Below are 19,752 nucleotides of genomic sequence, written 5' to 3' on the forward strand. Positions count from 1 at the left end.
CCTAAAGCAATGACTTGAGGCCACACCTAAGTTACAATCATCTTAGTTGATTGGATAGAAATTACATTTCAGGTAAATGGTATTGCCACTTTTTGTGAGGTTTGGTATTGAATTAACGTACATATGAGGTCTGTCCAAAAAGTATCGTACCTTTTTATTTTTTTCAAAAACTATATGGATTTGGAATCACGTGTGATTACATCAGCCAAGCTTGACCCCTTCGTGCACATGCGTGAGTTTTTCCATGCCTGTCGGTTGCGTCATTCACCTGTGGGCAGGCTTTGACGTGAGCACTGTCCACCCCTCCGTTGGATTTCTTTTGTCTGAGGAACTTGCTGAGAGGCTCAGGACGCGCAGCAAAAAACACCTCCATCTTGGAAGTCTCACAGGACATGTTGTGGCATGTTCAGCTGTTACACAGTTTCTCGGATACTCACTCGACTGAAAGCCATCGAAAGCTGTCTGAATCTTCTGAATGGTTTCCAACACGGAGGTGTGTTTTTTTTGCTGCGTGTCCTGAGCTGCTTCGTGCCGATGCACGAAATCCTCCGCACGTCTTTCATTACAAAATCTCCTGTAAAAGTGGAATGTGCCGCAAAAGTGCTATGTCCAGCTCTCTTGCCCATTTCTGTGGTAGTCACATGATGTCCCGGATCAACACAGCGTTCAGTTTAGAAATGATCTGGTCGATCCAGCCTGCCGAATGGCCGCTCGGCGCGCCGCGCGCCCTCTGCCGCTGTGGGCCGTCTTTAAAAAGGTTTTAACAGTCCATAATCCATGTGATGCTGACAGAATCTGCACCGATATCCAACTGAATCTATCGAATGGTTTCAAACTGCCTGTCTCTAACAGTTTCTGAAAAAAATTTTCATGGAGCAAAGTGGCAGCCTCTCAGCACCTCCTCTAAGATGGAGGTGTTTTTTGCTGCGCGTCCCTGAGCCTCTCAGCAAGTTCTCAGACAAAAGAATCCAACGGGAGGGGTGGACCAGTGCTCACTCAAAGCCTGCCCACAGGCGAATGACGCAACCGACAGGCGTGGAAAAACTCACGCATGTGCACGAAGGTTCAAGCTTGGCTGATGTAATCACACGTGATTCAAATCCATATAGTTTTTGAAAAAATAAAAAGGTACGATACTTTTTGGACAGACCACGTAATGCAACTTAAACATACTGTTGACAGTCGTAGTTAGGTGAAGAAAGTGTAGTTGTCCTACAAAGCCTACAACAATGTTGATTTGGCTTTAGAAGAGTTTTTGCTGTGTGCTTTTATCGGGTAGAGGTCATCATATTACAGGCCTCCGAGTTATCGGACCAGTGCTTTTTCCCAGATTTCACAGCATGACTCCCCCTGGACAGGATGCCAGTTCATCACAGGTTACTTTTCTAGCGAGGCCCTGCAGCTGGCTGGACTGGGACACTGTTGATCAAGTGTCTTGTCCAGGAACATAGACAAGTGGCCTGCCCTGAACCACCTGCAGCTAATAAAAGTTTTTTTTTGGGGAACATGTTGCAACACTCTTTGTTGTTCATGAATGTCTATAAATGTGCACGTGTTTTCCTGCTGGGTGAAGTTGAAGCTGTTTAACTGGAGCTGCCTCAAGTGTCCGTTGAGGAAACAATTATCTGTAACTCCAGCTGCACCTTCCACTCAAACATCCTTAAAATCCTACATACAAACGCATGACACAAGGAACTAAGTCACTTCTTACATCCAAGTACATCTTGAAAATACATTTGAAATAACTGTTCATGTGCTCAATATTTTCAAGTCCATTCGTTTGATGGGGTGCTTTTGTTTGTTTTGTTAAGAACAATGGAGGAAAATGTAGACAAAAACATTTCAATCGCAAAAGTGGGTTTGTCATTTCTGACAACTGAATTGAAGTAATTTGAATTTATTAGACACCCATGCAACAAAATTTCACTCAGATACAACAACAAAACTCAAACAAATAGTCAAAGAAGAAATAAACAATGTACATGGTGCCTAAGGCATAGGCAGAAGCAAAGCTTATCAACGCCTACACCCCTCCATAAAGTCAAATCAAACCAGGCATATGTGCCTGTCCATAACATTCATTTCTAAACAAAACTCTGAACAACAGCAGCTCATAATTACAATTAAAAGAAAAATATTTCCAAAGAGCTCCCAATACAAGGTGGTTAACAGCTACATATTTCAGTAGAAAGGTTCAAGTATAACACCTTCATACAACACAACCCCTCTCATCGAATACATATCTGGAAAACACCATTTCTTTGTATAAATATTTGAACCAGTTGGTATCTGGACATCGCTTGAGTCCTTCAGGTAGATTATTCAATTTTTTTAGGGCCACAAATGGAGATGCAAAAGCATTTCCTGGTTGTCCTAGCGCCAGCAATTTTAAAATGATACAGACCCCTTAAATGATACATTCCTTTTCTTTGCGTAAAATATTCTTGAGTTCTAAATAGTAATTGCTTATTTTTCGCTTTATACATCAATTGAACAGTCTTGAATGAAATCATATTATAACGTTTTAATATCTTCGATTTAATGAACAATGGATATGATCCTGATACCTTGCCTTGTGAATTATTCTTAATGCTCTTTTTTTGAAGGATGAATAATGGTTGCACTGTAGTTTTTAAGGTTGTTGCCCCAGACGTCAGCACAGTATGTCAAGTAAAGTGCAATCAATGCATAATACAGAGTGTGTAGTGATTTGCCATCAAGAATGTCCTTGGCCTTATTTAATACTGCAATACTTTTGGAAGTTTCTTTTGAATATGTTGAACATGAGCTTTCCAATTAATTCTATCATCAATAACCACACCTAACAACTTGTTCTGACACATCTGGCTTTGTGTTGGTGTCTGATGGAGCTCTGCACAGCAAATAAGAATATCAGTTTCATATTCTTATTAATGTAAGGGGAAACAAAATTACACAAGCCAATTCTGTGACATTTCCATTGGCGTTTACATACAGCCAGAATGAACTTTTACCTAAAATCAATTATGTTCATTTTTTTTTACATTTTCGAGATTCCCATTTTACACATGTTGCACATCTATGAAGTCGGGTTAGGAACAACAAATGAAAATCATTAGCCAACTAGTTGGGTTCCATCAATGGTTGAATAGCCTCTTAGCTCCTAACCCGGGGTCTGGGATCCTCCTCCTCTTCTCGAGGTGGTTGCCAAAGATTGCGGGGGGGTTGTAAAGTTTTGTTTGCTCAAATGTTGTCAAAATTATAGTAGAAGTGATGATGTTACACACTTACTGGGCAGTCAATAATAATTTAACAATAATTCAATAACCTTAAGTGGCCATTCAAGGAACTGCAACTTTTTCTTATTCTGGGTGGCTTTTTTTTTTTTTTTTTTGACACCTGGATGTCGGGGCTCAGTTGTAGTCGACTATTCTGAAAAGTCATCCAAATTCTACTGTAGATATGAGTGTTTGCTCTCATGTCGTTTTTTCTTATGGCTGGACTGCCAACCTGTCACCAATGTCTGGTTGGAAGATGAAACCCAACATGCATGTTTTGATGGTGGGCAGAAACCTTTTATGACATGAGAACATATAGACTCTACACAGAAAAGAACTGCACTTTTTTTCTTTTAATATTTTGTTTGTTGTTTGTTTTTTTTTGTTTTTTTAACCCTCTAGGGCCGACACAGTCGTATACGATGGCTGAGACCAAGCTTTACTAAATTATAAATAACTTTTTAATGATATGAAATAGAAACTTTTTTTTTTCCTGAAAAGTTAACTCTGCAGACCTTCGAGCCAGCCATCGGCCATCTTTGTACTCCTCATAGAAGCTGTGTGATTACGTGTGCAATATGAGTGTCCAATCGGAATTGGTTCACCGTTGCATGGTTTTCCTAAATCCCATCGTAGGGCAGATTTACCTCATGTGATAAACCAAAGATTGTTTTTAGGAGGGATGTATTACTAGTTGGCCTGTTTGAATAGCCATCCGGTTGCTTGCTCCAATGCACTCTGCACCATTACGCACAGCGATCAGTGAAAGTGAGCTGACAGAAGGCCTCTGATGGCAATCTTACGTGCTCAATGTGTTTTCAGAGACACTCCGCTCCTCATTACCTGTGAATGTTGTAGGCGTAAAGCACTGTTTACCATATCAATGGAGCGAGGGGGAGGCTCCTCAGAGTGTAAATGGGCCAACGTGTCAAAGCTGCTTTCAGAGCAGGACAGAACACTCCAAAACACAGTAGAAGGAGAAGTTTGTGATGTGACCTTTGTGTAATAGCAGACAGAAATTTCTTTGAGATGAGACAAACAAAAAGCATAGACCATTTTGTATTATATTGTTCAAATGTGCATTTCTGTTTATTGTTTGAACCTTTTTGTTGTAGTCTTTCACACAAGAGTCCAAATTTACCTTTATAAAGTGTCTTATAGTTTGTGTTTTGAATAAATGTGTGTGGAAATATTTTCCGCTTTTTCTTTCTTATTTCTGATTGTAAACCTTTATTGCACTTATAAAACACAACTATAGAATATATATTCTGAAAGTACAGGTTGTCATGGAAAAAAAGAGACATAAAACTTGATTGTGGGATGTAGGGAGAGCTGTTAACAGCAATAATAAAACATTTATGCCAGGCGAGTGAACCGTCCAAAAAATGCCCTCGGACACCAGAGGGTTAAGTCACTGTGGATCTGTCAATGCTTGTAGTGTCACAGTACCCTCCTTAGGACTGTGCCCATTGTGTAGGCACAGTGTGTTCATTATGAACTAAAATGAGACTTTTATCTTTCTTGTGTTACAGGTCTGTCAGCTTTTATTTCTTTGTTTTTTTTTTTGTTTTTGTTTTTTTGCACCATCACAGTCATGAGCAAGGAGCCGCATTTCATCTTTTACGCCCGAGCTTCCTCAGTTGTGATGGAAAGGAAGCACTGATTTGAGGGAATATATGTCCTTGATGTCATGACATAAAGGATGTGGTGAATCCAAGATGGAGAAAAAGAAAATCTGCCCTCGCCTCCTTGACTACTTGGTGGTAGTCGGAGCAAGGTAAGCCTGTTTGTGGAACCTCTTCATGCCAGGTGTGTGTATGTGAGATGATCTTTAACCTGATGGAAAGGGTATAAAACAAGACATATACTGTTAAAGAATGGTTTGTTAGTTGTGGCTGCATGTATTTTGTTTTCCTTTGCTCCTTTAAAAGCATTAAAAATGTTTGTCCAACTACTTTCTAGACAACCAAGTAGCGACAGTGTGGCCCAGACCCCACAACTCCTTCGCCGCTACCCGCTGGTGGACCACCACGACTTCCCGCTCCCACCAGATGTCGTATTCTTCTGCCAGCCAGAGGGCTGCCTGAGCATACGCCAGCGCCGCGTTAGCCTGCGCGATGACTCCTCATTTGTTTTCACACTGACCGACAAGGACTCTGGAATCACTCGCTATGGAATATGCGTGAACTTCTACCGGTCCTTTCAGCGAGGGCATCATCGTAGCCGTAGCGACAAAAGCATTCCCGCTGAGATGGCAGTACAGGGCGCGGAGAGCGTGAGTGAGGGTTCTGATGGCAGCGGCGGAGGCCCATCCACTTTATTATCACCACCTCTGAACGGTGAGGCACCACCCTCGCCTGTGTCTGGAGAAGACACTGGGCAAGCGGGAGTGGAGTTTAATGCCAACAAGTCACCCGAGCATAAACGAAGAACGGCCAAGACGACAGCCAGGAACCGCAACAGCACGTTAACGTCACTGTGCATACTCAGCCACTACCCTTTCTTCTCCACGTTTAGAGAGTGTCTGTATATTCTCAAGAGGCTGGTAGACTGTTGCAGTCAAAGGCTAACCCAGCGTGCCGGGCTGCCCCGCGCCACCCAGAGGTGAGGTTTATGATTGCATCATTTCTGCCTGGTTAGCTGAGAAGCTCAGCACTGATGAGCTGTTCCCGAATACATTGTGAAGAAATACTGAACACATTAAACATTTAAGTTACACATTGAAGCAAATGACACAAACCTTTTCATAAAGATGTTCTGTTACCGCTTACTGAGGTTTGTAATTTATTCTTCCCAGTTGCGATGCAGTTTGATGTAGTTGTAGACAGTGCATATAACTGAAGGTTAAAGGCAGGGCACTTAAAAATGGATCTCAAATTTAAAAAAAAAATGGAATGATAAATTATCCAGTGATTTGGTTAATTTTACTTTCCCAGCCTCATTCATTCATTTAGGGGAGGTGATGGTCTTGTGGTTAAGACGTTGGGCTTTGAGACCAGAAGATCCTCGGTTCAAATCCCAGCCTGACTGGAAAATCACTAAGGGCCCTTGGGTAAGGTCCTTAATCCCCCAGTTGCTCCCGGTGTGTAGTGAGCACCTTGTATGGCAGCACCCTCACATTGGGGTGAATGTGAGGCATTATTTGTAAAGCGCTTTGAGCGTCTGATGCAGATGGAAAAGCGCTATATGAATGTAGTCCATTTTTACCATTATTTACCTCATGGAATTGCTATTTATCATTTCAGGAAAGTGTCCTCAAGAGTCAAATAAATTGATAATTTAAAAAAAGAAGGAAATAAAAATGAAAATTGGGGTGAAAAATGCCATCTAGTGTCTACAACCCCAATAATTATGGAATCACCGGCCTCGGAGGATGTTCATTCAGTTGTTTAATTTTGTAGAAAAAAAGCAGATCACAGACATGACACAAAACTAAAGTCATTTCAAATGGCAACTTTCTGGCTTTAAGAAACACTATAAGAATTCAGGAAAAAAAATTGTGGCAGTCAGTAACGGTTACTTTTTTAGACCAAGCAGAGGGAAAAAAATATGGAATCTCTCAATTCTGAGGAATAAATTATGGAATCACCCTGTAAATTTTCATCCCCAAAACTAACACCTGCATCAACTCAGATCTGCTTGTTAGTCTGCATCTAAAAAGGAGTGATCACACCTTGGAGAGCTGTTGCACCAAGTGGACTGACATGAATCATGGCTCCAACATGAGAGATGTCAATTGAAACAAAGGAGAGGATTATCAAACTCTTAAAAGAGGGTAAATCATCACGCAATGTTCCAAAAGATGTTGGTTGTTCAGTCAGCTGTGTCTAAACTGTGGACCAAATACAAATAACATGGGAAGGTTGTTAAAGGCAAACATACTGGTAGACCAAACAAGACATCAAAGCGTCAAGACAGAAAACTTAAAGCTATATGTCTCAAAAATCGAAAATACACAACAAAACAAATGAGGGACGAATGGGAGGAAACTGGAGTCTACGTCTGTGCTAAGGAAAAGCAATCGTGGACTGTGAATGACTGGATGAAAGTCATATTCAGTGATGAATCTCGAATCTGCATTGGGCAAGGTGATGATGCTGGAACTTCTGTTTGGTGCCGTTCCAATGAGATTTATAAAGATGACTGCCTGAAGAGAACATGTAAATTTCCACAATCATTAATGATATGGGGCTGCATGTCAGGTAAAGGCACTGGGGAGATGGCTGTCATTACATCATCAATAAATGCACAAGTTTATGTTGATATTTTGGACACTTTTCTTATCCCATCAATTGAAAGGTTGTTTGGGGATGATGAAATCATTTTTCATGATGATAACGCATCTTGCCATAGAGCAAAAACTGTGAAAACATTCCTTGCAAAAAGACACATAGGATCAATGTCATGGCCTGCAAATAGTCCGGATCTTAATCCAATTGAAAATCTTTGGTGGAAGTTGAAGAAAATGGTCCATGACAAGGCTCCAACCTGCAAAGCTGATCTGGCAACAGCAGTCAGAGAAAGTTGGAGCCAGATTGATGAAGAGTACTGTTTGTCACTCATTACGTCCATACCTCAGAGACTGCAACAAAATACTAGTGATGTGTTGGAGCTTTCTTTTGTTTTTCATGATTCCATAATTTTTTCCTCAGACTTGAGTGATTCCATATTTTTTTCCCCTCTTCTTGGTCTAAAAAAGTAACAGTTACTGACTGCCACAATTTTTTTTTTCCTGATTTCTTATAGTGTTTCTTAAAGCCAGAAAGTTGCCATTTGAAATGACTTTAGTTTTGTGTCATGTCTGTAATCTGCTTTTTTTTCTACAAAATTAAACAACTGAATGAACATCCTCCGAGGCCGGTGATTCCATAATTTTTGCCAGGGGTTGTACTACTCATCGTTCACAATACTCAAGCAACATTTATTGTTTACAGCAAGAGATTTTTGTTCCGCCCTATTAAAATAAAGAAATAAATCCAAAAGAAGGCATTCACTCCATGAACTGCTAAGTGTTTTCTGTTTATGCCTTCATGCTTTGAGTGGCACAAATGTCTGGATATTATTTTTCCTAGCCTAGGGATGGTGGGGCTCACCGTGGACAGAAAAAGCTGAATCAAACAGTTTGCAGAGTGGGGATGTTACTTTTTGTTTTTAATTTTGTTTTATTTAATAGGGAGGAAGCAGTAAATTGCTTTCTGTTCACATCAGTCTGGTATTTTTAAAGGAAAAAGGTGGACAATCCATTTTATTGATTTACTTTAAACTTTACTTGCATTTTTCACCGCTTTACTTTCCAGTAGAGGCTGCCCGAGTTACGTGGCTGCTGCCTAGTAGGTAAAAATTTACATTTCGCTCCAGTGCATTGGAGGAGAATAGGTTGACATTCCCCACTATATGTGATGGCGTCACTCTGCAGTTTGTTCATCTGGTGTGTGTTTAAGGTGATTCGCTGGTGTTAATGGTTCCTGCCGGGTGGCGGCCAAGTGGTTAGTGTGCTCTGTTTCAGTGCGGAAGGTTCCCCGTTCAAACTCCACCCCTGCCCGTTTCTCCATGTAATGTGGAGTTTCTTCAGGAAGGGCATACAGCGTAAAACTTATGCCAAATCAACATGCAGAGCCATCTCCAATCTGCTGTGACGACCCCAAAAACAAGGGAATAGCCGAAGGGACTTACTTGCTTCATGCTTCCGCAACAGTTTTCTTCTGTGAAGTTGCAGAATATGCATCTCATATAAACAAACTAAACAAAACTGGATACTCGCATGCAGATGTCGAGTGTCAGCTTGCCCATTTCAGTTCAGGCTCCTCACGATCAAACTCCCCAAGATCCTCATAGCGGCCCTTTGTCTGTTCTGCAAATGCTAATCACTCTTTCTTGTTTTTGTTACGTGCCTGTAGTCCTTTCCTAGATTGAATTTCTTGCAGTTGTTTCCTGGTTAACTTTCATAGAGGTACATCAGAGAGATGGTGAATTTGTGCCCACTGGGTGGCAGCACAAAGTGCTAATAATACACATAAGTTGTATATAATAAAACCCTAATAAATAAGTGCAGTGTAGTGAAATTTAAAGACATTCTTGTTCTCATAGAGAAACAAAATCATGTAGGTTTTCATGACAGTTTTGTGTTTATTAGCATACATCACTTTTAGCCCACAATTGGCTAATGATCCACAACTACATTTTTGACTTTGTCTTCATTGTGCAGCTGTTTGTGGTTTTACAGGGTTTTGTGTTGTTAAAAGCAATTGGCCATAAACAGATGTGCAGGTGCATTTAAGTGTTTCAATGGAAATAACACCACTTCAAGATGTTACCGCCAAAGAACCCACTAGTAGATGAATCCAACATTGTCATGCAAGTCTCCATCAGCTGGGATTGTACAGTAGTGTTCAGAATAATAGTAGTGCTATGTGACTAAAAAGATGAATCCAGGTTTTGAGTATATTGCTTATTGTTACATGGGAAACAAGGTACCAGTAGATTCTCACAAATCCAACAAGACCAAGCATTCATGATATGCACACTCTTAAGGCTATGAAATTGGGCTATTAGTAAAAAAAAAAATAGAAAAGGGGGTGTTCACAATAATAGTAGCATCTGCTGTTGGCGCTACAAACTCAAAACTATTATGTTCAAACTGCTTTTTTAGCAATCCTATGAATCATTAAACTAGTATTTAGTTGTATAACCACAGTTTTTCATGATTTCTTCACATCTGCGAGGCATTAATTTTGTTGGTTTGGAAGCAAGATTTTGCTCATTTACTAGTGTGCTTGGGGTCATTGTCTTGTTGAAACACCCATTTCAAGGGCATGTCCTCTTCAGCATAAGGCAACATGACCTATTCCAGTATTTTGACATATCCAAACTGATCCATGATACCTGGTATGCGATATATAGGCCCAACACCATAGTAGGAGAAACATGCCCATATCATGATGCTTGCACCACCATGCTTCACTGTCTTCACTGTGAACTGTGGCTTGAATTCAGATTTGGGGGTCGTCTCACAAACTGTCTGCGGCCCTTGGACCCAAAAAGAACAGTTTTACTCTCATCAGTCCACAAGATATTCCTTCATTTCTCTTTAGGCCAGTTGATGTGTTCTTTGGCAAATTGTAACCTCTTCTGCACGTCTTTTATTTAACAGAGGGACTTTGCGGGGGATTCTTGCAAATAAATTAGCTTCACACAGGCGTCTTCTGTCACAGCACTTACAGGTAACCCCAGACTGTCTTTGATCATCCTGGAGCTGATCAATGGGTGACCCTTTGCCATTCTAGTTATTCTTCTATCCATTTTGATGGTTGTTTTCTTCCATGCGTCTCTTTTTTTGTTGTTGTCCATTTTAAAGCATTGGAGATCATTGTAGATGAACAGCCTATATTTTTTTGCACCTGCGTATAAGTTTTCCCCTCTCCAATCAACTTTTTAATCAAACTATGCTGTTCTTCTGAACAGTGTCTTGAACTTCCCATTTTCCTCAGGCTTTCAAAGAGAAAAGCATGTTCAACAGGTGCTGGCTTCAACCTTAAATAGGGGTCACCTGATTCACACCTGTTTGTTCCACAAAATTGACAAACTCACTGACTGAATGCCACACTACTATTATTGTGAACACCCCCTTTTCTACTTTTTTACTAATAGCCCAATTTCATAGCTTTAAGAGTGTGCATTAGGGTTATGACTACAAAACTTTTTTTCAAAACTTTCATTTTCCTGATGTTGCATTTGATGAACTTTTACCCATAGATCACATTTTTGAAGTTTATTTTATTGGATCTTGAAAAAACCTCCCGCACCTAGCGCCACATCACTTTTAAAAAATACATGAGTTTACACAATACTATGTAAAAAATAACGTAACAAGAAAAGAATTAACAAGTATGAGGAAATGACAAGAAAATATATACAAATGAATATTGCTAAAATATATTAAATAATAATTAAAAGAAATTAAAAAAAGGTAAAACAGATAAAATTGAACACGCCACTCAACAAAGTCTGCTGCCAAACTGGTGTCTAAACACTCTTTGTCAACCAGAAAAGTGTCACAGGTGCTTCAAAGTCTGGCTTAAGATAGAGTTAGTGTCCCAACACCATCACAGTCTGGAGTCTGGCGTCGGACAATCGGAGAGGCAGAACAAGTTAAGAACCACCTCATGGAACGTTTCTCTGAAGAGAAATTTTCCAGTTTGATGGTAAGAAAATTGACAATAAGGAGTACCAAGTTGCTGCTTGATGAGTACAATGTATGGAACAGTATTCAGATGATCATCTCTGACACAACAGCAGTCAATAGTGGTCGCAAAAATGGTGTTGTAGCCAGGCTTCAGAAAACATTTCAAGACAAGGGATTCGATGAACCTCAATACATCGGCTCAATACCACATTCTTGATCTTGTTCTGCGACATGTGTTGGACTTCTTTTTTCCTATACGGTCACCTAACATTAACTACGAGTTTATTGATGAGATTTTGGAACAGTATGATGATTTGCAAAATGCATACATGGGCACAGAAGTGATACCAGAGTATGAGAACCTTGGCTGGAGACATGATTTTAAATTCATTTTTGAGCTTTGTGAAGCATACAAGTTTTACAAAACAGAGGAGAAATGGCCTTGCATCAAATGGCACAAGCTGCCATCACTTCACAGTGCCAGGTGGAACTCACGAGGAATTTTTTTACACTTATTGCATTATTCCTTCTTCCAAATTGGCGAGAGCAGTTGAGGGTAACTTGCGATTTCATTGCAACTACATGGTCATGGGCCTGGTTTTCTAACCAACACTATTCAGAGACGGATTATGAAGACCTGCTGTCAGCAATATCCAAACTTAAGTTTCCCAAAGCTGTGAAATGCTTCTCTACTCACTGGAAAAAGGAACCATCAGTGCTTGATGTGCCTTGCTCCAGCATAGTAGCTGAGGGAGCTGTAAAGTTGATGGTTTGTTGTACTTGCAGAACAGTCAAATATCTTAACAGCAAATTTATTAACACTAATACACAAATCTGAAACACTATTAAAAACACTACAAATGCTATATGTACTCATTTTCATGTATTCCTCATGTGTATTGTATGTAAAACTGACATAATAAAAAGTGTTTGAGCCGAGAGGTGTTTTAATGTGAAATATGAAACTGTCTTAGGTGCGGGAGGTTTTTTTTCTAGGTCGGGCAAAACCAAAGACATTTTTGTGAGTTTTAGGTAAATGTTCATCATTTATAACCCCAGGCTAATAAATTTGAGATTTGTCATAACCCTAGTGTGCATATCATGAATGCTTAGTCTTGTTGGATTTGTGAGAATCTACTGAATCTACTGGTACCTTGTTTCCCATGTAACAATAAGAAATATACTCAAAACCTGGATTGATGTTTTTAGTCACATAGCACTACTATTATTCTGAACACTACTGTATTTCTGCTGACAATATAAATAGGCCACATGTTCATTATTGATGAAAAACACACAATGCTGATAGCAGCATTTAAAAAAAAAAAATAAATACCAAGAGTTGTTTTAAAGGTCTACTGTTTCATAGTTATGCAAATGTTACACGGTGTCCTCACATGGGAGTTTTCAGATCACTTTTTTTGAGTAATGCTTCTATGTACATAGTCAGTTAAAAAACAAACAGCATTATTAATACGGTGCTGAAATCCAGGACAGGATTGCACTGGTTTGCACTTGAAAAATCAGTGTTTCTTTAAGGCTTGAAAACCTAGTTTTGTCCCACCTGCTCCATGTTGTCCCACCTGCTCCGTGTGCAGGAATGTCAGTGTGAGGTGTTTTGGCTGTGTGCTGCATCACTGCACATTATTTGACATCGTAGCTGTTGTAAAATGAGGGCATTCTCTGAAGACTGAGGCAAGACACCCCCCCCCCCCCCCAAAAAAAAAACCTTCCACAACAAAGAAAAAATGTGCACAACATTATTAATGGGCAGCGCTGAATCAGTGCAGCATTTGCAGCAGGTTGTCTGATCCAAGCAGAGAATTTCACATGCTATATCTCCATCTAATAAAACCCGAAGTGTCCCACTTTTTGTGAGATGCAGAGGAAAAGTTACTGTAATTCACTGCACGACACGTTCGGCACAAAGTGTTTGCTGTGCACTTTAGGTTAATTCTGCTGGTATGAGTGACAAAATAAACAGCAGCGTGGGAGTGACAAAGTGCTAATTAGTCTGTTGCTTCACACTGGCTTCGATTGAGTGCGAATATTGGTTTTCAAACAAGGTGCACATGTTTAAACAACAGTCACTTACTGACAGCTTCAAATTCACTGCCGGTACACCCCCCCTTTCCCAAATCACATATAATGCACTTAATCTCCCACCCGTCACACATTGGTCTGCAAGAATTAATTCAGCACTGTGCGGCGTTATCACATGCTGTCTGAGGTGACAGCAGGAGAATGTGGTGTGGCGCTGACCGAGGCCAGAGAAGCATTGCATAATGGATGTAACAGCTTTGTGCTGTGGTAGCGCTGACAGATTGAGGTCTCTGGCTGCCTTTGGGGTAGCAGCTGCAGTTGGTGGGAGGCTTCCAGAGGACTTACTATTTATCTCGTTCCTCACCACACTGACTAAGCTTGTACACTACAGAGGCTTTAATGACACTGTGGGTCTTTTCATCAATATTTTATCCATTTCTTAAGTGCCTCTCTGGTTCTTCAATCTCATTTAATCACTATTCTGGCAAATTGTCTTTATGTTTGCAGAGGCCTGGCTAACTGACCTTTACAGCATTAAAACGAGTAAACGATTTAGTTTAATCTCTTTTTCAAAACTGTCATATTACCATTTATTGCCATCAATGTGCAGTCAGGTCCATAAGTATTTGGGCAGGTTGTTTTTGTAGCGCTATGTCTGTACAACAACACGTTGGATTTGAAATGAAACAATCAAGATGTGCTTATAGCTTCAACCTTCACCTTTAATTCAAGGGATTCCCCAAAATATCACATTCACCATTTCAGAATTACAGCCATTTTTATACTCAGTACATTGCCAGTTTTCTTTAGATAAGTTGGGGGATGGATACATGAGCATTTCCAAGTCATCTTTTAATGATGAAAAAAAAAAGAGAAATTTTGCCCACAGCTTGCTGGAAGGCACATGGAAGACACACACATCTTCAACCTCTTAGTCCAATTAAGGGTTGCGGGGGGCTGGAGCCTGTCCCAGCAGTCATAGAGTGCAAGGCAGGGTACACCCAGGACAGGACGCCAGTCTGTCGCACATGGAAGACTGGAGCATAAATTTGATTTGTTTTCTTGAATTAAAATCTTTTGTTATGCCATTGATGTGAAATGTTTATGTATCGTATCCATCCCTTGACTTGCAGTCAAAGTAATTATTTGTATTGACACTAATCCTTAAATGTAGTTCCTCCAGTTACTAAATGGCCTCTGAAAATTATAAAGACCAAATTATATTGTGCTCAAAGAATCTGAAGACTGATGGCTTTTGAACACACTGTGTGTTCTGACTTTGCCAGAGACACCATGTGGCGGGTTTTCACCGGAGCACTGTCAGTGGAGGAGAAAGGCAGCCAGCTGTTGGCCGACCTGCGGGAGATTGAGTCTTGGGTGTACCGGTTGCTGCGGTCTCCAGTACCACTGGCAGGTCAGAGACGTGTGGACGTGGAAGTGTTGCCTCCTGAGCTCAAGCATTCGCTTACCTTTGCCCTGCCCGACAACTCCCGCTTCTCCATGGTGGACTTCCCCCTGCACCTGCCTTTGGAGTTACTGGGTGTGGATGCCTGTCTCCAGGTCCTCAGCTGTGTCTTGTTGGAGCATAAGGTAAGGACATCTACAGCAGTGATGTCTGGTTCTGGATAAAACATTAACAAGAGTCCACTTGACTTCTGTTGGAGTCACCGTGGGGATTTTGGGAGGTGACAGAACTGTTAGTTTCAAGGAGAGGAGAAGGTGGAATTATATTTGGTGCTTTGCCAGCTCAGCAGATGTGCTGTGGTTGGTCGGTTGTTTCCTCTGGGTATGTCTGACGTCTCCTAAGTGTTGTAGGCCAGCTACACTGAGCACTCACCAACTTTAAACTGAAAACCCCAGTCAATCATTTTTAGCTTTGTTTGTATTCTAACACCTGTCTTTTAAATTTCTCAGGTCATTCTTCAGTCTCGTGATTACAATGCTCTTTCTATGAGTGTCATGGCATTTGTGGCCATGATCTACCCCCTGGACTACATGTTCCCCGTCATCCCCTTATTGCCAACATGCATGACCTCTGCTGAACAGGTAGTGTTTTAATTTCATTTAATCAAATGCATGTGTTCTTCTCTGCAGTTTGGTGTTGCGGTGCAGTCAGTGGTCTGTTCTCTCCACAGCTGCTCCTTGCCCCCACACCCTACCTGATAGGTGTACCAGCGAGCTTCTTCCTTTACAAATCTGATTTCAAAATGCCGGATGATGTGTGGCTTGTGGATCTGGACAGTAGCAAGGTTAGTCCATCATCACAGTGCACGCACAGTCACCAAGCTTCTTTTCTTTAATATTTATTTCATTCATTTAAAAGAAAAACAGAAAAGCAAAAAACAAAAGCACCACAATACCAGAATGAAAAGGAGCAGAAAGAAGAACAAGTCTTATGATTTCTGCCCCTTTTAACAATACAATCTTTCAATATACAGCATCATAGTCAACATTATTTAACAGATTGCATTTCTTTAACTTGTCACATACCACTGACCCATTTCATAATTATGACCATTAATTAATAGATTACATCACTGACAGGTTACATTTAAACTTAAGACACTCCAAACATTATTAACAGTTTACTTTTTTTTTTTTTTGACTTTCTTGCAGCCCACTGACTTACTTCATAGTTTCATACTTACTTAATACATCTAATTTAATATGTTTTTTAAATAATTTAAGCGACCTTAATTCTTTAATTTCTTTATTAAGATTGTTCCATAATTTGACACCATTTACTGCAATACTCCTTTCCTTTACTTTGGTTCTAAATCTTGGTTTTTTTAAAGACTTCTATTCCTTTCAATTTATAACTACTTACTCTTTTTTCAAACATATTTTGAATGTTTGTTGGTAAAGTATTTTTATTAACTTGGTACATCGTTTGTAATATTTTCAAATCAACTAAATCATGAAATTTAAGTACCCTATACTTAATAAACAATGGATAGATGAATCTCTAAACCACTGTTACTAATCACTTTTAAAGCTCTTTTCTGCAAAATAAATAAAGGTTGTATATAGGTTGTATATGTTGATCCCCAGATTTCTACACAGTAAGTTAAATATGGGACAATCAATGAATTGTACAATGTTAATAAACCATAACTATTTAATGAATATTTTACTTTATGCAAAACAGCAATGGCTTTCGCTATTTTTCCTTTTATGTAATTTATGTGTGACTTCCATGTAAGATCTTCATCAATCATGACTCCTAAAAATTTCATTTCTTTTACCCTTTGTATATCCATTCCATCTATTTGTAATGACACATTATTTTCTTTCGCTCTATCATTAAACAATATGAAATTTGTCTTATTAATATTTAGTGACAATCTGTTTATATCAAACCAATGTTTAACTTTTTCCAACTCTGTATTTATCACTTGTGCTACTTCCTGTATATCTGATCCAGAGTAAAACAGCGTTGTATCATCAGCAAATAAAATGCTGCCAAGCACATTGGATACATTCACAAAATCATTGATATACAAAATAAACAGTTTGGGTCCAAGTACCGATCCTTGTGGTACTCCATTCACTTATTCTCTCTGTTTACGCTGTCCCTGTTAAATCGACAAGGTCTGATTGTACTTTCAATGGTTAATTCCCCAAATTTGAAAAACATGTAATTGAGTCTAACCACACTAGGTGTCAAAAGCAGCATTAGAACAGGACACAGAAATTGTCATGGCAGGTTGATCTGACTGATGTAAATTGATGATGCAGAAATGTCAGCGTTTTTATCTTCATACAGTCTGAAATGTGGGAGAACTTTCCTGCAGCACTTTACGTCGAAGTAATGCATGCATCTCAAAAGTCTGAGTGTGGCCTCCGGTACTGGATGGAGCTCTGAGAGCAAGCAGCAGCCTAGCCAGGAAATGGAGCGCTTTTTGCATGCACACGTTCACTCGCATTAGGAAATTTAATGCTGTCCCATGACAAGTCTCATTTGAAATGCTATTATTCAAAATATTTGGACTGAACTAATGTGTAGTGTAAACCTCGAGTTAAACTACAAAAAACTTCAATGAGTGCAAAGTTTTTTGTTTCGATAGATTATGTTTCCAGGCCTTTGAGTGGTTTAAGAGAATAACAAAATAATAATGATGATGATAATAATTTTCTGGCAGAGATTGTTTTGTTTTTCCCCCACTGTTTTTCTCCTTGATGCATTAAAATCTCTGCACTTCTGTGATTTTTATTTATTTATTTATTTATTTATTTTTTAAGGTTAGGGTTTTTTGCGTTCTTCGCTGACCTCCTGCCTGGCTGTAGCTTCCACCCCAAGATGATTATCATAGTTTTTTTTGTAGGTCGCGGTTCACTGCTGCTGGGTTGTTTGTGTCGTTTAGTCCCCTTAAGTTGCATTGAAAGCCCGCTTGGCCCATGGACTAGTAATGTTATTGTTCGTGGCAGGAGAATATATGGATTTGAATCTTTTGTCTGATCAGCTTTTTAAGGGAGTTTTTGTTTTGGTTTTTGGCAGGTTATCGCTCCCACCAACGCGGAGATTCTGCCACCTCTTCCTGAGCCTGAGGCAGGCGAACTTAAGAAACACCTGAAGCAGGTACTGTTGGAGGTTTTTGAAAGCTAACTGTGTGGAACAGGGGTTTTCAGTGTATTATCGTATGTTTCTGCCTTGTAGTGGGGTCAGAATTCTGCTTACCTACTTGTCTACGGCGTGATTTTTCAGGAGCCAGATTCTGCTGGAGGAATGGGGGGTTTCCTATACCTTAATGCCTACTGTGTTAATGTTGAACTTCTCTTCAGCGGTGCGAAGACCACCACAGTTGTATGTATTGTACGCAGTGTGAGAGCTTGTTGACGTGCACTAACAGAAAAACGTGTTTTTCTTTCTTTCTGCCTGTTTTGCATGCCATAGCTCTTGCAGGTAAAATCTGATGCTTGGCTCCTGCGGGTCAAGCTAGTAACATGATAGTAACTAACTTGCCTCCTAACCTGATAAGCTGACTTAACACCAGTATCTGGTTCTGATTCATGGACATGCTGCTTTTATCTGTGGAACACAGTTTCACGAGCTTTACTTTATTTTATCGCTTCACTGTGTGGCCTACATCACCTTCAACAAAATCGTTAAGATAAGAATTGTCCCCCTACATCAAATTGGGCTATCTTAATTTATGAAGTCATGCCCTACTAATACCCAGACAAGTGCCCAGTGTTAGAATATTTGTTCATTCTAATGACTTTATTTCAGAAGTAGATGCTTCCCCTCATCTGATGGGTTTACATAGACCTAAATCATCCAACAATCATCTATTTTAAGTCTTTCTCACTATGGTGAGCGACTTTTTATAACCAAAGGGAGGTTTTTTTTATTATTATTGTTTTTTTATGTTTTTAATGAAATAGTAAGTTGGCCATAACAAATGTAGCAAATGTTGATATTACAGTGCAATTTGCTTGTTAAATATCTTGTTGTGGTAGTTTTTTTTTTTTTAATGCTCTTTTTTTAATTCTTGTAAGTTTGTGAACTGCTTTTACTGCTTAGCTTTCTTCTGGTGTCTACATAATTCCTTTCTTATTGCTTAGTGTGGCTGTTGGATGTTGTTTGACCTTAACATTGGTATTGATGAGCTCTTCTGAACAAATTTCTCCAAATGGGATGAGTAAAGTTGTAGTATTTAATTGAACATCCAATTTAATATATATTTTTGAAAAATCAGTACTTTAGTCAGTTATTTAATAGAAATTAGAAAAGGCTACTTAAGGTTATATCTCTCCCTCCCCCCATAAAAAAATGTTTGAGGTGTTTCGGCTCTTTAAGACAAGAAAAATACAAATTCAGATGTGATGTCTTCTACTGAGATCACAAAATGTGTCTCAGAATGACTGAGAGCTCCAACAACGCAAAATAAATCTGTTAGTGTTGGATAATGTTGTTAGTGGCACAAATCGTACATAAATTCTGCTCAAACTGTTATGAATGTTGTATCTATTTATTTTGTTGAACACGCCTTGAATCAGAGCCGGTTTCCGTAGCTGTGTGTGATTAGTGGATGTGTGACTGAGAGTCTGTTGTGTAGGTGTGTGCAAAGCCTCAGTTTCGCAGTTGTATAATTGGAAACGCGCAAACAATATTGTCTGTGAATGGATAAAATGTCACTGAAGATGGTTAAGTGATCGTGAACTACAGGATGTACAGTGAGTCTGACCTGATGCTTTTACACCATTTTATATTGGTATAATTTAAAATTGTAGTGATACATATACACTTTTGTGTAACATTTGGAATTA

The 19,752-nt window shown here is 39.5% G+C and overlaps 1 protein-coding gene across 1 annotated transcript in view; it reads left to right on the forward strand.

The window, feature by feature from the left end:
* Nucleotides 1–4,789: 4,789 nt before the first annotated feature.
* madd (MAP-kinase activating death domain) overlaps nt 4,790–19,752 on the forward strand; it is an 87,417-nt gene continuing 72,454 nt past the window's right edge. The window contains 6 exon segments of the mRNA XM_034183668.1: nt 4,790–5,034; nt 5,220–5,861; nt 14,769–15,072; nt 15,397–15,528; nt 15,618–15,731; nt 17,981–18,061. Coding sequence (XP_034039559.1) covers nt 4,976–5,034; nt 5,220–5,861; nt 14,769–15,072; nt 15,397–15,528; nt 15,618–15,731; nt 17,981–18,061 — 1,332 coding nt within the window. The 5' untranslated portion in view covers nt 4,790–4,975.

This window comes from Thalassophryne amazonica, chromosome 2 (assembly GCF_902500255.1).
Source record: "Thalassophryne amazonica chromosome 2, fThaAma1.1, whole genome shotgun sequence".
NCBI classification, from domain to species: Eukaryota; Metazoa; Chordata; class Actinopteri; order Batrachoidiformes; family Batrachoididae; genus Thalassophryne; species Thalassophryne amazonica.